This window comes from Thamnophis elegans, chromosome 7 (assembly GCF_009769535.1).
Source record: "Thamnophis elegans isolate rThaEle1 chromosome 7, rThaEle1.pri, whole genome shotgun sequence".
In the NCBI taxonomy this organism is placed as follows: Eukaryota; Metazoa; Chordata; class Lepidosauria; order Squamata; family Colubridae; genus Thamnophis; species Thamnophis elegans.
Window position 1 is genome coordinate 30,904,862 of NC_045547.1, and position 20,133 is coordinate 30,924,994.

Here is a 20,133-nt window from a genome sequence, read left to right on the forward strand (position 1 = left end):
ATTTCACTAGGTTGCGCCGTAAGCTATCTAAGAACTCTACGCGAAGAGCCATTTTTAATGTATTCTCGAAACACATTTACGCCAAATTTTAGTGCTAGCAATCTTAAAAGCAGTGAAATACGGAAGTGCGAGTCCGTAGCGTTTCCGTCGCCGTCGCCTACTTCAGCGCCACATTTTGAGTAGAAAAACTAGCTGCCCGTTTTGCGTAGAAATTGGCGAGTTACGTGTACTCTGCAATATGCGGAGTAATCATTCTTATCAGCTGCATTGAACGAAAAGGCGTGAGGTTTATAAGACAAATAGTTCCAATATCTATAACGTAGAATTGTTTCCCCATTAACTAACCCCCTTGTTTCAAAATACACAAACAATTGTTTCCTACAGTTCAGCTTACTTTCCTAGCTGAAAGCTATTACGTTAGAACGATACATAGATTGATTGTGGTTGCCATTCTACTACAAGAGGACTGAGCCCTGGGACATCTAACCGTCTTGTTCCAGAAGTCCTTTCATTTCTCATGCCCTGAGCTGACGCCCTATCTTGGCAGTTTATGCTGGCTTTATCTTCCTGGAAACTTTTTTCTTAACAATAGGGTGTGAGATAGGAATGCCACAGAATGCCATGGTAGCCACACTCTATGGACTTTCCTATCAATTACACGGTAGTACATAAGCAGGATTTTTTTTTTAAGCAGAAGGGTGGTTTTTCTCTGTGAAAAGAGGTTGGGGATGGGGAGGAAAACCGATACCTTCTCAGTATGTGCAACTGGCCATTGGTCTAGCCAGTATGGACATGCAAAGACAGTGACTGTTAGGGACTAAAATGTTTGACAGGAACGCCTCAAGCAACTTGGTACTTATCCTCTGAAAACAATTTTGTGGGGGTAAGACACTTCTAAAACCTTTCAGTGTATATATTCTGTTAAGATTCAGCCTGTAGTGCCTTAAAATGGCTTCTACTGTACAGCGCAGTGGAGTTGCCATGGTAAGGGCTTCACAGTACTCCACAAGGGGGTTCCCTCCAGTGAGGGGGAAAATCCAACATTAGAAGTTACGTTTGGTCCGAACATTTTCTCCCTATAAATAAATACCTGGCAATGCTGGGTTAGCAGCTAGTTTGAATCTAAAAAGAGAAATAACCTATTCCGGAGGGTTATGCATTTCCAGTACTCCCACTTATGTTCAGAATGTTCAGTGTTATTTTCTGATGAGTGACGGTATTCAAGTAAAACACATCGACTTATGAATATTGCTTTAACAGAAAACAGGAAAAGAATATGCCATAAGATATTTACTTAGATTTGTGAAACTTATTTTACACATCCATAGATGGAATAGACAGTATCATTTGCTTTCAAAGAAAAAAAGAGGGGCAATTGTTTGATTTTACATGAAGTACATGTACAGGTATTTTAATTACAATTAAACAAATATTTAAACTTTGCAAATAATGAATATTCCTTGTGTAAAACCAATTTCCAATTTTAATTCCAGCCTACTTTACCTAGAAACTCCTTATCTAGAGAGTTGCCAAATTTATATATATTTTTAATTACTTTCAGTTACGGTAATTCTATATGTTAAAGCTAAAATTAGTACACTAAAAGGCCTTAAAATGTTTAAGGATTCGTAAAGCATTTTGAGATGTTTTAAATTAAAAAATGATTCTTTTGATCTCTAGACTTTTTTCAGATTTTTGAAACTGCAGTGCATTAGTATTCTAACTCCTAGAAATATCCTGCACAAAATTAGTGCTGTTATGAAAAGGATGATTACACATGATTGACTTGTCCTATGAACAATGCAGATGTGCTCAGCAATATCAAAAGATAAGAACATTTCCAGCAATCATTTCTACCTCTCAATTTTAACTTTTCTAAATTTGGAATATAAACAGAAGTAACTAGGAACTAAATAACATTTGATATAATTTGATGGGAGTTTCTCAGTTGTTTATCACTAAGATAAGCCTACTCTTTGGCATCTCCTATTCCTCCAGCAGTTATTGCAAATGTGGCTTCATTTTCAGGCATTTCAGGACTGAAAAAAAGAAATAAAAATTAATTCTTTTACTTTCCTTTTGGAATTGTGTAAATAAATTGAGAGATACTATGCATGATAGAACTGGCTGCAGAAATCCAGAAAACTAGATAGGAGCAAAAAGTTAGTCTTCTGTATCATTTTATCCCTATATAGTGGTGGGATTTTTGCAGCCCAGATTTTATAAACCTATACATTATAGTTGCTGTTACTTACCTTCAAAAATAATGTAATTTTCATTTAGCTTTTCTCATTGTAGAAGCAATTGTTACACATGTCATTTTGGATATCTTGTTACAGATGGTCCTTGACTTACAACAGATCATTTAGTAACTGTTTAAAGTTACAACATTTTAAAAGGATATTTATGATCTGTCTGTCAGGGTTACTTGGAACCATAATATTAACCCTGTCCTCAAAGTTACAACTGCTGCTGTGCCACCAATTACCATATGACTGCATTTCAGGCGGTTCCCTGTTGGCTTGTGCAGAAAGGAGATGGAGAAGTTGGCAGGAAAAGTTGCAAATTGTTACCACTACTGGAAGATGTTCCCTTAATATGTGAGACTGATGGGGGGCGGGGAGAGATTTCTATGAAGGGCTGGAGAAATGACAGTTCCTGTCTATGCATGGAGGTGAGGGCAACTCTTGCTGGAGGGCTGGAGAAAAGAAGCTCAGATCAGGCACTAAAATTCCATTCTGCACATGGAAAAGAACTGGCTATCCTGCCTCAAAAGACAGCTTCTTTGATCTGTCTGCTTAACAATCCAGGGACTTTTTCAAGAGGCAATTGGACTTTCTAGTTTTTCTTTGAAGACATTTTGATCCTCATCCAAGAAGCTTCTTCAACTCTTCAGAAAAAGTGCCTTTGGGACAACAATGACCTGGGTAACGGAAAATCTCCATACACATATATAAATCCATGATTTGAGACTATCACTTCTTGTTTTATAATACACAGTTTTTTGTAACCCAATTCTATGGCACTAAATGTTTATGTTTCTTGTGACATCGTCAACTCTAACTTCTATATTACAAGTTGGACAGAAGCATGCTATTAATATAGAGGTTAGAGTTGATAGAATTGGGTTACAAAGAAGTGTGTGTCATAAAACAAGAAGTGATAGTGTCAAGTATAAAAGAATAATAATTTTGATCTTGGTATCATTATGATTATTCTGTTGTTTTGCATAGACCCTGAGAGCTTTTGCCCTGGAGATAAATTTCATGTGTGTCTAATCACACTTGGCCAAATATTATTCTAAACTATGTATTCTATTCTATGTTGTAATGTATACTATAATGTACTGTTACAAGTAACGATATATTAAAGTAATTTAGTCATATTTCTTAATTTTTACACATTCGTTTAAAAACTAAAACCCAAATAAGACACAATGATCACATAAGAGTATGTTGAAGTATAGTGTACTGTACCAGTCCATTTCTATAATACCTATCATATATCTTGGCAATACGTAATTCTCCTCTTCCCTTCCGCAAACTAATCCTTGTTGTAGAAGCATGAGCAAGGATATGTCCTCCAATGGGTTTCTTTGGATCAGCCTGAAAGCTACATTAAATAAAGACTGAGCTGTTATATCCAAAGTGGGAAATATGGCGCTAAATTTCTGAACATCTTGAAATAATATTGATATATAGTTTGCCATGAGAAACATCAATATTAACAAAATAACATTCTTTTAATTATTGTGTGTTTGTCCGTATGCCTTCAGGTGAGTTGGACTTCAGCACAAGTTCCTGCAGTTTGGTGGTTTAACCACTATACCAAGTACTCAATTTCTCACTCTTCCCCTCTCCTCCACATATTACTGATCACTGGCTTTATTGATGTTGGACACAAAGGGGCATAACCCTACATTTAAAAATAATAACCAGTCATTCCTCAGTTTATAGCACAATCTGAATACAAATGAGAATGCGTACAACAGAGCTAATGCTTGACAAAAAGAAATGAATTCTTGACTCAACATTCTTTCCTGTTTACATGTTTAATCAACTTTTCATTCATAGAAACCATGCAAAATTAGTACTTTGATGGAAATTTCTGTAGTTGGATTGAGATGCATAATTTTTATTAATATAACCAAAGGCTTTTAAGGTTTTGAGTGAGTTTATGTGCTAAAACAAACAAGAATGTTAGGATCTAAAGTAGCCAATCAGCTGCGAACTTTGGCTGACCAATCAAAATGCACAGAGGCTAAATCTATGAGCCAATCAATGTTGTCATACTCTCTGACTATAAATCGGCATGAAAAGCATTGAGAAATTTAATTTAGCTCTGGCTGTGGGCAAGGATGAAGGCTTTTGCTTTCACCAATACTGAACATTGCATCATTGTGTTTCATGAAGAGGGTTACTCCTGTACAGAAATAGCCAAGAGAGTGAAACTCCATCGCACCACAGTGAGCAGAGTGGTTGAAAAATACCAAATAACTGGTTCAGTTATGACAGGCTCCACTCTGGGAGACCAAGAAACTCGACAAAATGGCTCTGCAATGCATTTCAATGGCTGGCAGGAAGCTCACCTCACCTCAGGTTACAAGAATTTGGGGTGAAACATGTGATATAAAAGTGTGCACAAGCACAGTGCGTCGCAGACTGCTTGCCAGAGGGCTCAAAGGCTGCAGGGCTCAAAGTAAACCTTTGCTCACAGATGCTCACCAGTCTCATCAATGTGCGTGGGCCAAGAAGTATGCCAAGTGGATCAACAAACAGTGGGCCAAGGTAATCTTCAGAGATGAGAGCAATTTCTACTTGATTGGGAATCAGTGCAATAAGTATGTCAGAACATTTCCAGTTGAAGAATTTAGGCTGTACTGCCTGAATCTATCTGTAAAGCATCCATTGCACATGATGATCTGGGACTGTATCACTGCTTCTAGTATTGGTCGGATACAAATTGTGCAGGGAATTATGAATTCCAAGAAGTATATTGAAATCCTGGAAAAGACCATGCTTCCTTCAGCTCAGCAACTTGTAGGGAAGGACTTTTACTTCCAGGATGACAAAGCTCCTTGTCATCGAGCCAAGTCCGTCCAGCAGTGGATGAAGAAGCATGGTGTTCGACTCCTGGATTGGCCAGCTCAGAGGCCGGATTTGAACCCAACTGAGAACTTGTGGACCAAGATTGGTTATGAAATAAGCAAGAAGCATCCAAAGACCAAGCAGGAGCTGATTGAATCCATTATTGCAGCCTGGCACTACATTATCACCAAAGATCACGTGCAAAGGCTTATAAAGCTTATGCTGAAGCGATGCCGCCTGGTGATAGCAATAAGGGCTGGCCAATTTCATATTAGTAAACATTTGATTATCTAAACGGTCCTTTTCAGGGCCACAAACAATAAAAATGTTAACAAAACACTAGCATCGGCCTTAGTAATTGCAACATGTATGCCACTGGGTATGCATCAGTTAATCTGTTTTCAAAGTCATTGTAAGCATGCATTGTAAGCATGCAAGAAAATTCACAATCCCCATCCAAACAGCACCAAATTGCAAAAAGCTTATTATTTTCACTTAAAAACCACCAGTATTTATTTAAATATAATAATATTTGCATAGCAGTTAGCATAAAATATCATAAAATCAACGGCCTATCCAAAAATGTCATAAACCATAAACTGTGCAGGACTTTTTCACACAGCTGTAAGCTCTATTAGCAAGCTTGCTGTGAACTCTGTATAATCTACAATGGGAAAACAAGATACTGTATAAGTCTCAGTCCATCTAAGGATCACTGAAGGAGAATATTAATTAGTCTAATCTGAGAACCCTATAATTCCACTCTAAAAGCAAAAAATAATTTTAAGAGCAGGACTTTTCTCCAGATGAGACAACACAAGAAATAGCTACATTGTGCTCAGTTTTCCTCAGTAACTTTCACCTCATTTTCCCAGATGCTTTTTTAACACATGCATTTAAAATATAAAGACTCATTTAAACTACATACCTAGCTTGGACTTTCATTCATTTTTCCTATCTGAACTTACATTCAGGTGAACTATTTCCCTAGAATCCCTTATCAGTATGGTTCAAAATAAAACTGAGTCTTCTTTAGGTCTCTAGAGTACCTTTTTCTGTGATTTAAAAATATGATATAAGAAATCCTATTTCTGTGACTTAAGAACAACACCAGTAATTTACCGGTACTTACGTCATAGTTGCTCCAGGATCAGAGGTCATTTGGTTAGTCACAAACACAGCAACATTATATTCTACAGTAAGAAAATTAGGCCAAAAGATGGAATAGACATAAAGAGAGAGAGAAAAAATATTCTGCTAGTATTCTTTTCACAATCTTTTGTTAAAGCATTTCTAATAAACTATGCCTATAAAACTCTCCACAATATTGAAAAAGCATGAAGATCAGTTTTAATAATCCTAATGGACAAATAAAATAGTATTATGGAAATTTTTCTAACTTTCAGTTATGTGGACATCAAATCTTTAAATTTCCTATTGCTGAGAATTCTTTCAGTTGAAATATACATATCTGATAGTAACCAAGATTGGGAAATACTAGTTTAAAATAACCAGCAATATCATGTTAAACCAGATCATTAAAACCAAATTTAAAGGTGTTCTGTAAGTCTAATTAAAAGCATCCTTTTGTGGAGTACAAATCAGAGACGGGCTGCTCCCGGTTCGGCCCGGATTGGGCAAACCAGTGGTGGCGGGAGGCTCTGTCCAACTGCCCAGATGCTTCTGCGAATGTGCTGAAGCCAGTAGTAATATATATATATATATATATATATATATATATATATATATATATATATGTGTGTGTGTGTGTGTGTGTGTGTGTGTGTGTGTGTGTGTGTGTGTGTGTGTGTGTGTGTGTGTGTGTATATATATATATATATATATATATATATATATATATATATATATATATATAAAAAATATGTTATATTTGTGCTGATAAATAAAGGGAGACTAGTATAGATCTATTTCAAGCTATTTAGCTCTCATCAGCTAGCCATACCCTTAATGGGAATCGAACCTGTGCTGTATTGCCTCTTAGTGGTCTCTTCTGACGAGCTGAAGGACAGAGAATGGAAGTAGTGATCTTACTCCCATATTTGGGCATACCAGGGGTTGTGACTTTAAAGATATATATATATATATATATATATATATATATATATATATATATATATATATATGGAGTATTACTAAAAAGATTCCATCCCTTATGTCTTTCAATCTCACTAGGATTTTCAAAAGAGAAAACAGTTTATATAAAATCATGTGTTTAATCTAACAAGCTTTTTGTTACTTTATCCCACCTTCTGATATTTTCTGAAGTCTTGAAAGCATCTGAGCAAGTTTCTGTTGCCTTTCAGCTAATTCTCCACGACCACTAAAATCCACACGAAACAGTGCCATAATGGAATCTATTATCTGTACATTAAATGTCAAAAAGACATTTGCTCATGAGAATAAATTTAAAAGAATAACATTTTAATTAAAGGAATTGAAGCATATAATAAACAGGACTATAAAATATATACCAGTAGTTTGAAGATGCCAGGTTCCTCATGGAATTTGCCAGCAACATAATCAAGTAGTTCCATTTGATGCTCACCTACCAAAGAGGAAATAGTAAAAATAATACTTGTTTTAAATCAGAAAAAAAGAAGCACTTGCTAGGTAGACTAGATGTATAGTGGTTGAGCTCTTGTTACAACTCACATAACTAAATTTTAGTATATTTATGTTGCAATTTTTAAAATGTTACTTTAAAATAATTCCAAAAGAAGCTAAATAATTCATAAATATTTGAAATCCTCTCTTGAAAATTCTGCAAAGTATGATAATTAATATTCATTTCTAGATGAGGTCACATTAATGTTTATATACTTAATTATAAATTTTACTTATAATTCTGCAATATTTCCATATAGAAGTCATCTGTAATGTCATGTTCAAATATTTGATGTGACTTTCCTAATTTATTTATTTATTTACTTAATGAAATCTAATCTAAGCCTTAGTAAGGCCGCACCTAGAATACTGCATCCAGTTTTGATCACCACATTACAAAAAAGATGTTGAGGAAAAAGTGCAAAGAAGAGCAACTAAGATGATTAAAGGCCTGTAGACGAAAACATATGAAGAACGGTTGCAGGGTTTGAGTTTGGCTACTCTAGAGAAAAGAAGGATGAGGGCGAACAACATAACAGTATTCCTGTACTTGAGAGGTTGCCACAAAGAGGAGGGGGTCAACTTATTTTCCAAAGCGCCAGAAGGCAGGACAGGAACCAATGGATGGAAACTAATCAAGGAGAGAAGCCACCTAGACTTAAGGAGAAACTTCCTGAGGACAATTAACCAGTAGAACAGCTTGCCATAAGAAGTTGTGGGTGCTTCATCACTGGAGGTTTTTAAAAAGGTTTTTAAAATAAAATTCAGTTAAACATTTAAAAGAGTGTTTATACAGAACACTGTATTAGAAAAAGAAAAAAACACCTTTATTACATGAATTTCCTTAAGAAAACAGTCTCTTGTGTGTTATAAACAGAATTCATATAGTGCAGTGATATGATTTAAAGGGAAGGCAATATAAATATTTCTTTGGGGAGGAGAAATAAACTGACAGATTTTATGTTCAGATAACTCAATCTTATGTGAAAATTATCCTGAGTATATTCAAAACAGAAACACAAATTGAAAAATAGATATAATTCCAGTGATAATCCCTTGATGCATAATTGTTCATTCTTAAAATGAGCAGGATTCCAATGCCATCTTGTTCCAATCTTACTAGTATAAGCCCGTGCATACAAGACGTTGTCAAGAACTGCCTCATGATCTGCATTGAAGCGATCAGCAATGTCACGGAGGCGGTCTGGACGACTGGAATGTTTCTTAGTTAAGGTATCTGATTTTTAATTCAGTTCTCAGATATATTGCCCATATCTCCTAAAATATCTCCTAAAAACTGAGCACTTCCAGTTGCTAATTTCCCCCTTTTAGTAACTATGCTCTTTTGATTGCCAGATGTTATTTGCAAACCAGTCTTGATGCAATGCAAATGTCCAAAACTTACAATCTAAAAATCTATTTGTATTTGACCTCACTTAAAGGACAAATTAAATTCACATTCCATCACATTCCTCCTGTGTTTATGAACTGTCCCCATTTTAGTGACTTCTCCTATATCTCCTACTTCTCAACTCCTAGCATGCAACCTCCAGCCTAGCTTAGGGAAGCAAATTAGTTGACAGGCTGTTTTCACAACTTTGGATTCAACTTGATTGACAACATAAAGATGTTCGCCATGAGCTCCAGACTGAAAACCTCATGGTGAAAGTGCTTGTGTTTGGCAAATTATGAGAACAACATGTATCCAAGTAAGCATTAAGACACATTGCAAAGGAGTGGCAAATGAGAAGATCTCTCCTTGCACGTGGTAAATTTGTTTAATTTGCTTTCACTTTCTTCCCTCTGCACATTAAATGTCTCTTCTGTTTATGTTGTACCATAAGCTCAAATTTAAAATGTATTATTAATACTGTATAGGAAATCCTTTGAAATCCTTTCACCCTGTTCAGTCGACACAATATATTCAGGATACAATGTGTTTTCTGTGTCAATGAAAATAATCTTCCCTCCTGTATATCCATCTGCTCCTGGAAGTTGGGCTGTCACTAAAATGAATAATAATAGTAACAAATTTTCAAATGTCCAAAATCAATGTATTACTGTCAAAACAATGAATGATTTTACATTCAATCCCCCTTTTTCTATCAGCCTCTGTATCAAAAGCTCCATACTATTATGTTAATTAGGTGAGTAAAGATCAAAATGAAAGTGTTTAACTTATTATAAAATCATTTTAGAAGTGGCATTTCTCAGGGTGAAATGGGAACTAATGATGGTCATATAGATTTGTTTTTGTTATTGTATTTTATATTGGCTGTCTATTTGTATTTTTTTTCTTGTATATTGTATTTTGCCTTAAATTCTGTACAAATAAATATTTGCAGATTAGAAGGGAATGGAAATATTGCTGCAGCCCTGGATGAAGCTGAGAATATTCTAGTGGTCCAGGTACTATTTCCTCCACACCTATCTTGTACAATATAGTAAAATTGAAAAATCTGAGGCTGCCATAAAATGGATGCTATCAGACACAATGGAAGAAGTTTCATCTTCATTTGCTGATCGTTCATCCTCTTCCTTGTCAGATAGAACATATGAAGTATTCTGACTTGATAACATGCCAGCTGCATACATAGTATAATCCAAAGGTGGGTTGCTCCCGGTTTGGCCCGGATCGGGAGAACTGGTACTATGGTGGCAGGAGACTCTGTCCACCCGCCCAGATGCTTCTGCACATGCAGAACATGCGAATGCACCCGAACTGGTAGTAAAAAATTGGCAATCCACCACTGGTATTATCTGCTTAGCCTGGCTGCTCTTCTTTCCACTACCATGGAGATTCTGATAAGAAAGCTTGGAGCCTGTGCATTTAATGTACTTCTTCTGTTGCAATGATTTTGGGAAATACCTTCAAGTAGAGGATATTGCTAAGAAACCTGCCCAGAGGAAGACTAGAAGGCAATTCTTATAGTTCTTCCCCTCTGAATATGGTTGCTTAAATATACTTAAAGAGCCAAGGTGGCGCAGTGGTTAAATGCAGCACTGCAGGCTACTGCTAGATCAGCAGGTCAGCGGTTCAAATCTCACCGGCTCAGGGTTGACTCAGCCTTCCATCCTTCCGAGGTGGGTAAAATGAGGACCCAGATTGTTGGGGGCAATATGCTGACTCTCTGTAAACCGCTTAGAGAGGCCTGAAAGGCCTATGAAGCGGTATATAAGTCTACTGCTATTGCTATATTGCTATACAGTATAACTAATTTCTTTGTAATGCAGCATCTAGGGACTTGCTTTGATACTAGGGAGTCAGAAAGGCTATGGGGGCTGAAGGCTATGGGGCTGAAGGCAGGATTATTATTTTTCACCAAGTGAAAAACACAATCCACCAGTGAAGAGAAGAAAGCTAATTCTCCATCTAGTTTAATATTTAGAATGTTCATGCATCATATATATGTGATTTTAAATGCTATCAACATATTTTTGCATATTGAACATGCAGTTTTGAATATAATTATTATTTGATACATACCACAAAGAGTATGCGAAAGTTGGGTTTTGCCTGTTCGGAATTCTATAAAAACAAAAATTTAAAAATTGTAAAGAAGGGAAGTCAGTCATGCAACAATAGATCAGCTAATTAGTCGAAAGTTTCTTTATTGTTTTCGTTTCAAAGACTAACACAACTACTTCTTTGAAATCATATCAGTTTACTGGCACAAAAGCTCCAGTGTTCAGATGATTTCCCTTTTATAAAGGTTTATATATTGATATAAAAATATTTATATTCTCACATAATGGAAGGATCAATTGTATATCATGATAATATGCAGAACTCCATTATCCAATGAAATTGATATGAAAACCACTCAGAAGAGACACTTCTGTGAGGGAGATATTTTTATAGAAATATGGAGATAGAATTGAAATCTTCTGGAAGGCTGAGGAAGAAGTTAGTATTCAGGAGTGATATAGACAATCCTCCTGATTCACTGGTGTATAAAAAAGAAGATTGCAAGATTCTGTCACTATAGTATAACTTTAGTTGTCCTGTGAAGTTGATTTTCTGGTGTGGCCTACTTAGTGGCTACCTACTTACTATCTACTTGAGGTTCCATTCACTTCAACTAGAAACAACATTTATGCAGTGATACAGATTTCAAATACTTTAAAAATATTTATATATTATTAAGATGGCATTTAGTAATTTTAATAATGGGTTTAAAGCAGATTTCCCAGTTAGGCATGCTAAAGATGCTCTGGAATGACTACCATGGAAATTCAAAACCTGAATATTTTCAGGGAATTCTACCCAGCCTGAATGGTATCACACTAAGAAAACTGATCTAGATATACTACAAACTGATACATTTTACTTACATATATAGTAGGCCCGAAAATACAAAAAAGGTATAGCTCTTTCCAGTTCAAAAAAGACTATGACTTTAAAATATTGACAAAAAAATGAAAATATAGTGCCTGTTCAATATATTTCTAATTCCTATAGCTTTAGGGAATTATTCCCCCATATGTTTACTAACCTCCAAAGGCTTCTGTGATAGCCATGCTTTCAATCCCACCACCTAGGAGTTTACTAGAAAGAAGAAGAAAAAACTTAAAATCATGGAATGTATAGGACTGGGACTGGTCAAGCCAGGAGACAAACAAGAAATTAGTTTGGAATTCCTACATGGGCTCAAGAAAGCAAAGTCTGACACACATCCCTCGAATGCCATTGAACCTTATCTAGTCTCACCCAGATGCAATAGGCTGTTTATAGGCTTGAGAAATAAAACACTTAATTGACTGTTCACATGCGGCTCTGGTTGCTTGTATCTGACAGAATGGGAGCTGATAGAATATCTAGGGTGCTAAATTATCTAGGAATAATGTATTGCTTAAAATGAAAAATACTAAAATGTAACTTTAACAATATCAGGAGATAGTAGTAAAATCAATTATTTACTTCATATATGATATTGCAAAAGATGGAAATATAAAGAAGAGTAATTAATTAAAATATTCTCTTTTGGGTTTTTTTCAGAAGTTTATTTATAAACCAAAGCAACCATTTAAATTTACTAAACTTGTGACCCATTACAATCTAGTGATTGTCAGTTGTTTATAGAATATGCTATATATTAATTTAATTAATTTTAAAATAATTTGTCCCTTAACAAGCACTATTTGGCCCATTCTCTAAAAAAATTATTTTACCTAATAGAAAATATAATCTCTGGGATTAGATTACATGTCAGGGGTACTGTTAAATGCTTAATTATGGTACTGCTAAGGCAATAAAGATAGTGTGATGTCTCCTTTGGACAACGACTCCAATGCTTCCTCAGAAGCCAGCTCCAGGGAGAATGAGATGATTCCCTGACCCTGAACTGCCATCAGAAAAGGCTTTGACTGGGGACAGCTTGCAGATCAGTGAAGAAGAGTGGGAGGAACTGTCTGTCATGGTGAATCTCAGAGCACGCAGGGCAGAGAAATGGAGGCCTTGCCCCTCTCGATGGGCTGTACCGGGAGCTATTTAGCATGGCAGGCAGAGGGAGGCATTGCTGAAAGCAATGTGTGTGGGTCGTAGCTACATGCTCGTTCATGTTTCCTGGGGCTCTGAATATCCATAACCCATCAGCTAGCATGGATGTACTTTAAGTTTTACCTGGGGACTTTATGTTCATTTTTGGACTTAATGTTTGAGCAGTTTGCTATTTGTGTTGTGGACTAATTGGCCATTGCCTGGGGAATTAATCTAGGCTTGCGCATGGCTGGCTTCGGTTGGGATGGTTCTAAAGCTCGGTGAAGAGAACTGCTGGGGGAAGACAAATAAAACCCTCCATAAACCACACTGACATGTGAGTGTGAGTGAGTGGGGCAGCATAGATAGTTAGCTGAAACTAAATTAAAATCAAAATATTAAAAACTAAATAAAATAAAAACAAAAACTGAATAATAAAATAATAAAAAATAAAACCTTGAGCATGAAGGAAATGAAAAAAGTAGGGGTATGGGGTTGTCAGTTTACTAACTCAAATTCCTGGCTTCCAGTGGTAATATGGAATACCATCTTTCGCTTCTCACTATACTCAAAAGCAGTCAGAAACCCTGGTTCCTGGGAGGGAAAAAATGAAACTATTTAATATGTCTTGACGTTATTTGTCTTTAATATTTGTAAATTGCTTTGTACACTGAACAAATAATATTAGTAGTAAGAGCAAACAATTATATAATACTAATATAAAACTCCTAACTATGTAATAGTGATATTGGTGAACAGGTTGCCCTTGATCTACAACAGTTTTAGTGACTGTTCAAAGTTACAATGGCATTGAAAAAAGTGACTAATCACAGTTTTTCACATTTAATGACCATTGCAGAATCTCTATGGTCATGATTAAAATTCGGATGTTTGACAACTGACTCACATTTATGATGGAAGCAGTGTCCCAGGATCATGTAATCACCTTTTGCAATCTTCCGACAAGCCAAGTCATAGGGAAGTCAAATTCACTTAACATCTGTGTTACTAAGTTACCAACTGCAGTGATTCACTTAACAACTGTGGCAAGAAAGGTCATAAAATTGTTTATAATCACTAAATATGTATAGAATTGCATTATCCCAGACACATCCAGTGTGCAACTTGGGAGTCCTCCTGGACTCATAACTCCTGTTCAAAGAGTAGATTGTGGCTAGAAGAGCCCTTATCCAACTTAACAACTATGTTGCTAACAACAAAAATTTTGGTCTTAACTGTGGTCATAAGTCAAGGACTAGCTGAAGTTCTGAATATGTTATTCAGTGTAATTTGCATAATACGTAGTGGGGTATATTTCCAAATGTATCTTGAATAGCTCTTGAATTTAAAAATCTCATTAAGTAGTTAATGCTTATTTTGTACAAAGCAATAACTTTTTATAGTTATATTCTGTTTACAAGATCATTTCAGATTCCTGAGCTGAATTAATGAATTTAGATTTACTCTAGGTTTTCACCATTTGTTTACTTTGACTAGACATTGCAAGGCTTGATTCCATGCAGCAAACTATCAAAACATGTGGTAAAGTAAATTAAGGATCTGTATTAGATATGGCAGAATTCCTAACTGAACTGGATTGATTTGTAAGGTGACTGAGGCAGAGCAGGATCTGAGGAAGACTGAATCCAAATTACTTTGAAACAATTAGTTATTGATTTGCAAAATCCAATTTCTTCATAAACTATTTGGTTTAAGAAACATGTTAAATGCGAAGAACAGGAAAAAATATGATTGCTAGAGGCTATGGGAGCCTGAAGAACAACAGGTTTTGGGTGAACTATGGCAAGACCAAATGACTGAGTACACGGACTAAAAGATGTGAGACTTTGCTTTAGGTTTGGATGGGATGGCACTTCCCCAGACAGACATGGTCTGCAATTTGTGGGGAGGGTGTCTCCTGGACTCAAGAATCTTCTAGCCATGGCTAGAATACAACTTTGGGTTGTGCATCAGCTGCAGTCTTTCCTGGATTAGGTGTCATTCAAGCCCTAGTCATCTCATGCTTAGACTACTGCAATGTCCTCTATATGGGGCTACCCTTGAAAAGCATTTGAAAGCTTCAACTGGTGCAGAATGGGGCGGTGTGTCCAATCCTTGGGGACCTTAAAGTGGCCCATGTTACACCACTGTTCTGAGTGTTACACTGGCTAGTGGTTGTTACAGGGTGCAATTCAAAGTATTGATTATTACCTATAAAGCCCTGCATGGCAGATTAGCTGAGGAACCATCTCATCCCTATGGGACAGGTCCACCCCAACAATTAAGGAATTCTGCTGCCAGGGTCCAGGAGAAGAGCCTTCTCTGCTGTGGCCCCTGTCCTTTGGAACATTTTGCCCCCTGAGGTTGTATTGTCTCCCACCCTCCTGACTTTCTGTAAGACCCTGAAGACCTGGTTCTGCCTGTTGGCTTGGAGCCCTGATAGGGGAATTTCACACTGGAGGTGGTTGATTAATGAATAGTAGTTCCCACCTCCCTCTCATATATTTTCTTCCCTTCTCATTTTTAGTTATAATTTGTATTTTATTGTAATTTTTAATATAAGTCTATATATTTATATATACATTAATGGTTTTAATTTAATATTGTATGACACCCAGAGTTTCCTTATAGTGAGCTGGATGGAAAACCCATTTTATATTTAAATACATGTATGTATATGTACATACGTACGGTATATGTAAATACATATGTATATGTATAATACAATGCAAGACAGTGTCAAATCTTAGTGTTTTTTGCTAGTTTTCTGAGGAGGGAGAAAAGAGAAAATAAAAATAAAAACAAAACCAGAATGTAGAATGAAATACTTGCCTAGAAAATGTGGTATATTTAAGTTTAGTGAATCACATACACTAAAGTTGAGGACTACCTGTATATTCTCAGGTTTCCTATAGGAAATAACGATAAAGGAAATCTAGTGGGATTATTTTTTCTTACTATAAGTTTGTTGGCTGCTTCTTTGATCTTCTCTACTTTGGCTTCCGAAAGTCCCTTCACATTACATAATGCCCGCTTAGTTGTCATCTGAATCCCCTTGATTGTGCAAATTCCTACTGATTTCAGTTTCTTAATGTCTGCTACATTCTATGAAGGAAATAAACATGTTTCCTTTACAATATTCATTTATGTCAAGTATTCTTTCTCACGCCAGCCATTCTCTCTCACACTTTCATAAAAATACAGATAAAACACACATATGCACAATCTTCTCCTTTTAGCACAGATAGAAAAAAAGTATTAGAATAAATATAAGTGTAAATAATAAAAGACAGAAAGATAGAATTATGTTTAAGTGTATCAAAAGAGTTTAAATCCATTGAGAAAACATCTATTTTTACTGTTGTTATAGTATTGTAATTTAATCCCTGAATGTACTTACAATTCCATGCTTCTGTAACAGATCAATGTCCTGGAAAAATGATTCCTGCAACATGAGAACAGAATATTGGTTATTATATTTATTTACTTATTTATATTCATACTTTTAAACTGTCCATCTCCCCGAAGACAGGATATAACCAATAAATAAAACCTTGTATAAAAATGTAAATTATGTTTAAAATGTTTGAAATTATAGAATGATAAACACCAAAAAGAGGAAAAGAAAAATCCTAAAATAGCCATCCCAAGATGGTTATTATAGGTATGTGAGAGGATTTATCATGTGACTAGCTAGCCCCCACAGTCAAGGCTACAAGATACTGGGGGGGGGGGAGTGCTTTCCTCACTTCTGGGGAAAGGATGTTCTATAAAGTGGGGGCAAGAAGACTCTCTTTCTAGACCCCACCAATCAAAATTCTTTGACTGACAGAGCCTGGAGTGTATCTTCTCTGCCTGATTGAGTGAGACAGGCTGATGAGATGGGGGGAAACCAGTTCTGTAGGTAATTTGATATTTTATAAGTGATGACTGACACCTGAATTGGACCCAGAAGAAAATTGGTATCCAATGCAGTTCATGGAGCAAGGGTGTTATATAGTATGTGTCCTCCTTTGGGCACCCAATTTGGCCCGTATAGCCACACTCTGCACCAGTGAAACTTCCAAATACTCTTCAGAAATAGACCCATGTAGAGGACATTGCAGTATCCAATCGGGAGATGACCAGGACATAAGTGACTGAACATAGAGCTTTCCTGTCCAAGAAAGGGCTGGTGCACAATGTGGAGTTGGGCAAAGGGCCTCCTGGCCATGGCTGCCACCTACTTTTGAGCAGGAGTCATGAGTCCAAGAAGACCCTCAAATTATGCACCGGGTCTGACTGGGGCAATGACCAGATATGATAAACTCCTAGGAACAGAAGAGACCATCCACTATCTTACGGTACAGTTAAAGTTTGTTGTTACCTAGCCAGACCTCCACAGCATCCAGGCATTGTGAAAGGACATCCACTACAGAACTCATTTAATCAGGAATGGACAATGGAGGTATATAATTTGGTATCACCAGCATATTAGTAATATCTCGTTCCATGGAGATGGATGATCTCACCCAGTCATCTCATATAGATGTTGAAAAGGAGCACCAAGCCCTGTAGCACACCACAAAGGGGCCATGAGCTGGACTTTTCATTTCCTATCAACACCAGTTGGGACTGGCATTGGAGGGAGGGGAAACAGCACAAAACTGTGCCGCCTAACCTAACTCCTCAAGATGGCCCAAAAGGACACCATGGTCAAAGGTATTGAAAACTGCTGAGAGGAAAGGAGAGCAAGGATAGAAGCACTGCCACCATCTTGCTGCCATCAGACATCATCCATGAGTGTGACCAATGCAGTTTCAGGTCTGTTTCTGGGCCTGAAACATGACTGAAAAGGATCCAGATAATTTGTTTCCTCCAGGATCCTCCACAGTTGCAATGCCATCACTTTCTTGATCACTTTTCCTAAAAGACTCATCCACGTGATACATTTTGATATTTTTAAATCCTTAATCTATCTAATTACATGTGGAAAAGGTAAAGTATATCTTACATATATTTAATAGTAACTGTGAATCAAGGAGAACATCCAAGTTATACAATATTCTGCTTAGGACAGTCACCCCATCCAAAGGAAACACAGGAACTAATTGACAATCTTGATGAATAAATGCAAACTCCATCTTATTTGACTTTAGGCTCATCCTGTTTCTTCCCATCCAAGTCGCAAGTTTTTAATTAGTCTACAGTTCTGATGCCTCCTCAGCAGTGGTGGGTTTCAATTTATTTTACTACCGGTTTGCTCATGTGCTTGTGCGCGATGCTTCTGTGCAGAAGCATCCGGGCAGGTAGACGGAGCCTCCCGCCGCCGCCACTACCAGTTCTCCCTCTGCTCCTCAGCTACCAAGTCCAATCCTGTTTAACTTTTTGTTCTTAGCTGAGGTCACCTGCCTGCTGCCAACTACGGTACTCTTATTCTTTTGATGCTGATAAGTAATGACAATATAAACATAGATATATATTTATTATTTGTAGATAAATTGTCCATTTTATTACATTTCTTGTATGGGATTTTCTCAAGAGATAGTTTACCGTACATTGAAAATTATTACTGAAACAAATATACTTCCATACCTCTTCATCTTGGTATCCTAGTTCTTCTTGTACAACTTGGTCTTCTACAGATTTCATTGTGAAAATAGAACTAATAGAATTCAGTCAGTGCTGCAGAAATAATTCAATACTGCTAAAAAGCATAAATAAGCTAATTATTTTATGAGTTTTTTAATGTTTACTATATTATGCTAGCCTAGAGGGGGTTAAGTAGATTGCTCAAATACATTAACTAAGATGAATTTCATTCAAAAATAAACATACCACTCACCACTACAGTGATCTGATATTTGAATCAGCATTGATTTCAATCTTTTCCAAGTAGAAGATTCAAAAGGAGAAAAAGATTACCAAACTTTTTGCAACATAATTTGTGAATTTTTTTAAAATAACCTTCTTTCACTTCCAGTTCACTGTAATTATGAATGTTGATAATAGATTAAGACAGTCCTCAAACACTATATATTTAGTATATGTTTTAACTTTAATATTTACAGGACGCAATCTAACTTAGCTAGAAAGCAAGGTAACATAGTCTGGCCAATTAAAGATTAAAACCCATGGGCCATTGTACTGTTTGCAAGATAAAGTCCCAATTAACAATAGCAGTAACAATAAAAGCAGGATATACCAATGTAATAAAATTAATATGTTTACAGTTAATTTTATTATGGTGCATTGTATAACTTAATCATCTTCAAATTACACTCCTGTATTATAATTGTGTGTGTGTACATAGATGATGTTTGTGTATGTATATACCAGAGGTGGGTTCCTACCAGTTCACACCTATTTGGTAGAACCGGTTCATCAAATCTACCGAACTGGTTAGAAGAGGTTCCACCAGTGGACCCGGAAAGCAGGCCACACCTACAGAAGAGGTTCCAATTTTTTTTGAAATCTACCACTCGTCCTTGGATATGATTATTCTACACTATCATGCTCATATTTATAAATCCAATAAATCTAATAAATTGAATTGAATTGAATTGAATTCGTCAAATCTACCGAACCGTTTAGAAGAGGTTCCACCAGTGGACCTGGAAAGCAGGCCACACCTACAGAAGAGGTTCCAAATTTTTTTGAAACCCACCACTGGTATATACATAGATAATAATGCAATATATCTATTATATACCGTATTTATCGGCGTATAACACGCAGTTTTAAAACTAAAATTGCAAGCTTAAACCCTGCCTGCGTGTTATACGCCGATACTCCGGGTGGCAGAAGCCCGGGACCCAGTCAAATTCGCTGCGCAAGGTGAAACGGCCGGCAGCAGCCCTGCTCTCCTGCTGCGGCTTCTGTTTCAATAGGGAAGAAAACTTCCTTTCGCTTCCCGGGCTTCTGCCGCCCGGCAGAAGCCCCGGGACCCAGTCAAATTCGGGA

The 20,133-nt window shown here is 36.5% G+C and overlaps 1 protein-coding gene across 2 annotated transcripts; it reads right to left on the reverse strand.

Annotated features, from left to right (window-relative positions):
* Nucleotides 1-1,969: 1,969 nt before the first annotated feature.
* DMC1 (DNA meiotic recombinase 1) lies at nt 1,970-19,519 on the reverse strand. 2 transcript variants are annotated; one of them, XM_032221804.1, is made up of 13 exons: nt 18,766-19,519; nt 16,592-16,636; nt 16,150-16,296; nt 13,703-13,785; nt 12,209-12,261; nt 11,200-11,241; nt 9,646-9,718; nt 8,833-8,924; nt 7,580-7,653; nt 7,355-7,469; nt 6,220-6,280; nt 3,496-3,612; nt 1,970-2,039 (listed from the first exon to the last, which is right to left on the reverse strand). In XM_032221804.1, exons 1-13 carry the CDS (start codon nt 18,820-18,822, stop codon nt 1,970-1,972), a joined length of 1,029 nt encoding a protein of 342 aa, XP_032077695.1. In that variant the 5' UTR covers nt 18,823-19,519. The 2 variants fall into 2 exon arrangements, with proteins under 2 accessions (XP_032077695.1, XP_032077696.1); XM_032221805.1 differs by lacking the exons at nt 8,833-8,924; nt 9,646-9,718.
* Between the last annotated feature and the right edge of the window lie 614 nt (nt 19,520-20,133).

Excerpts from the sequence above, each read along its gene's own strand:
- DMC1 (XM_032221804.1), bottom strand. The coding sequence starts at position 18,822 with ATGAAATCTGTAGAAGACCAAGTTGTACAAGAAGAACTAGGATACCAA. Across the intron at positions 16,637-18,765 it reads TAGGATACCAAGATGAAGAG|GAATCATTTTTCCAGGACAT; the intron begins GTATGGAAGTAT and ends CTCATGTTGCAG. Across the intron at positions 9,719-11,199 it reads ACTTTCGCATACTCTTTGTG|TGACAGCCCAACTTCCAGGA; the intron begins GTATGTATCAAA and ends TATTCATTTTAG.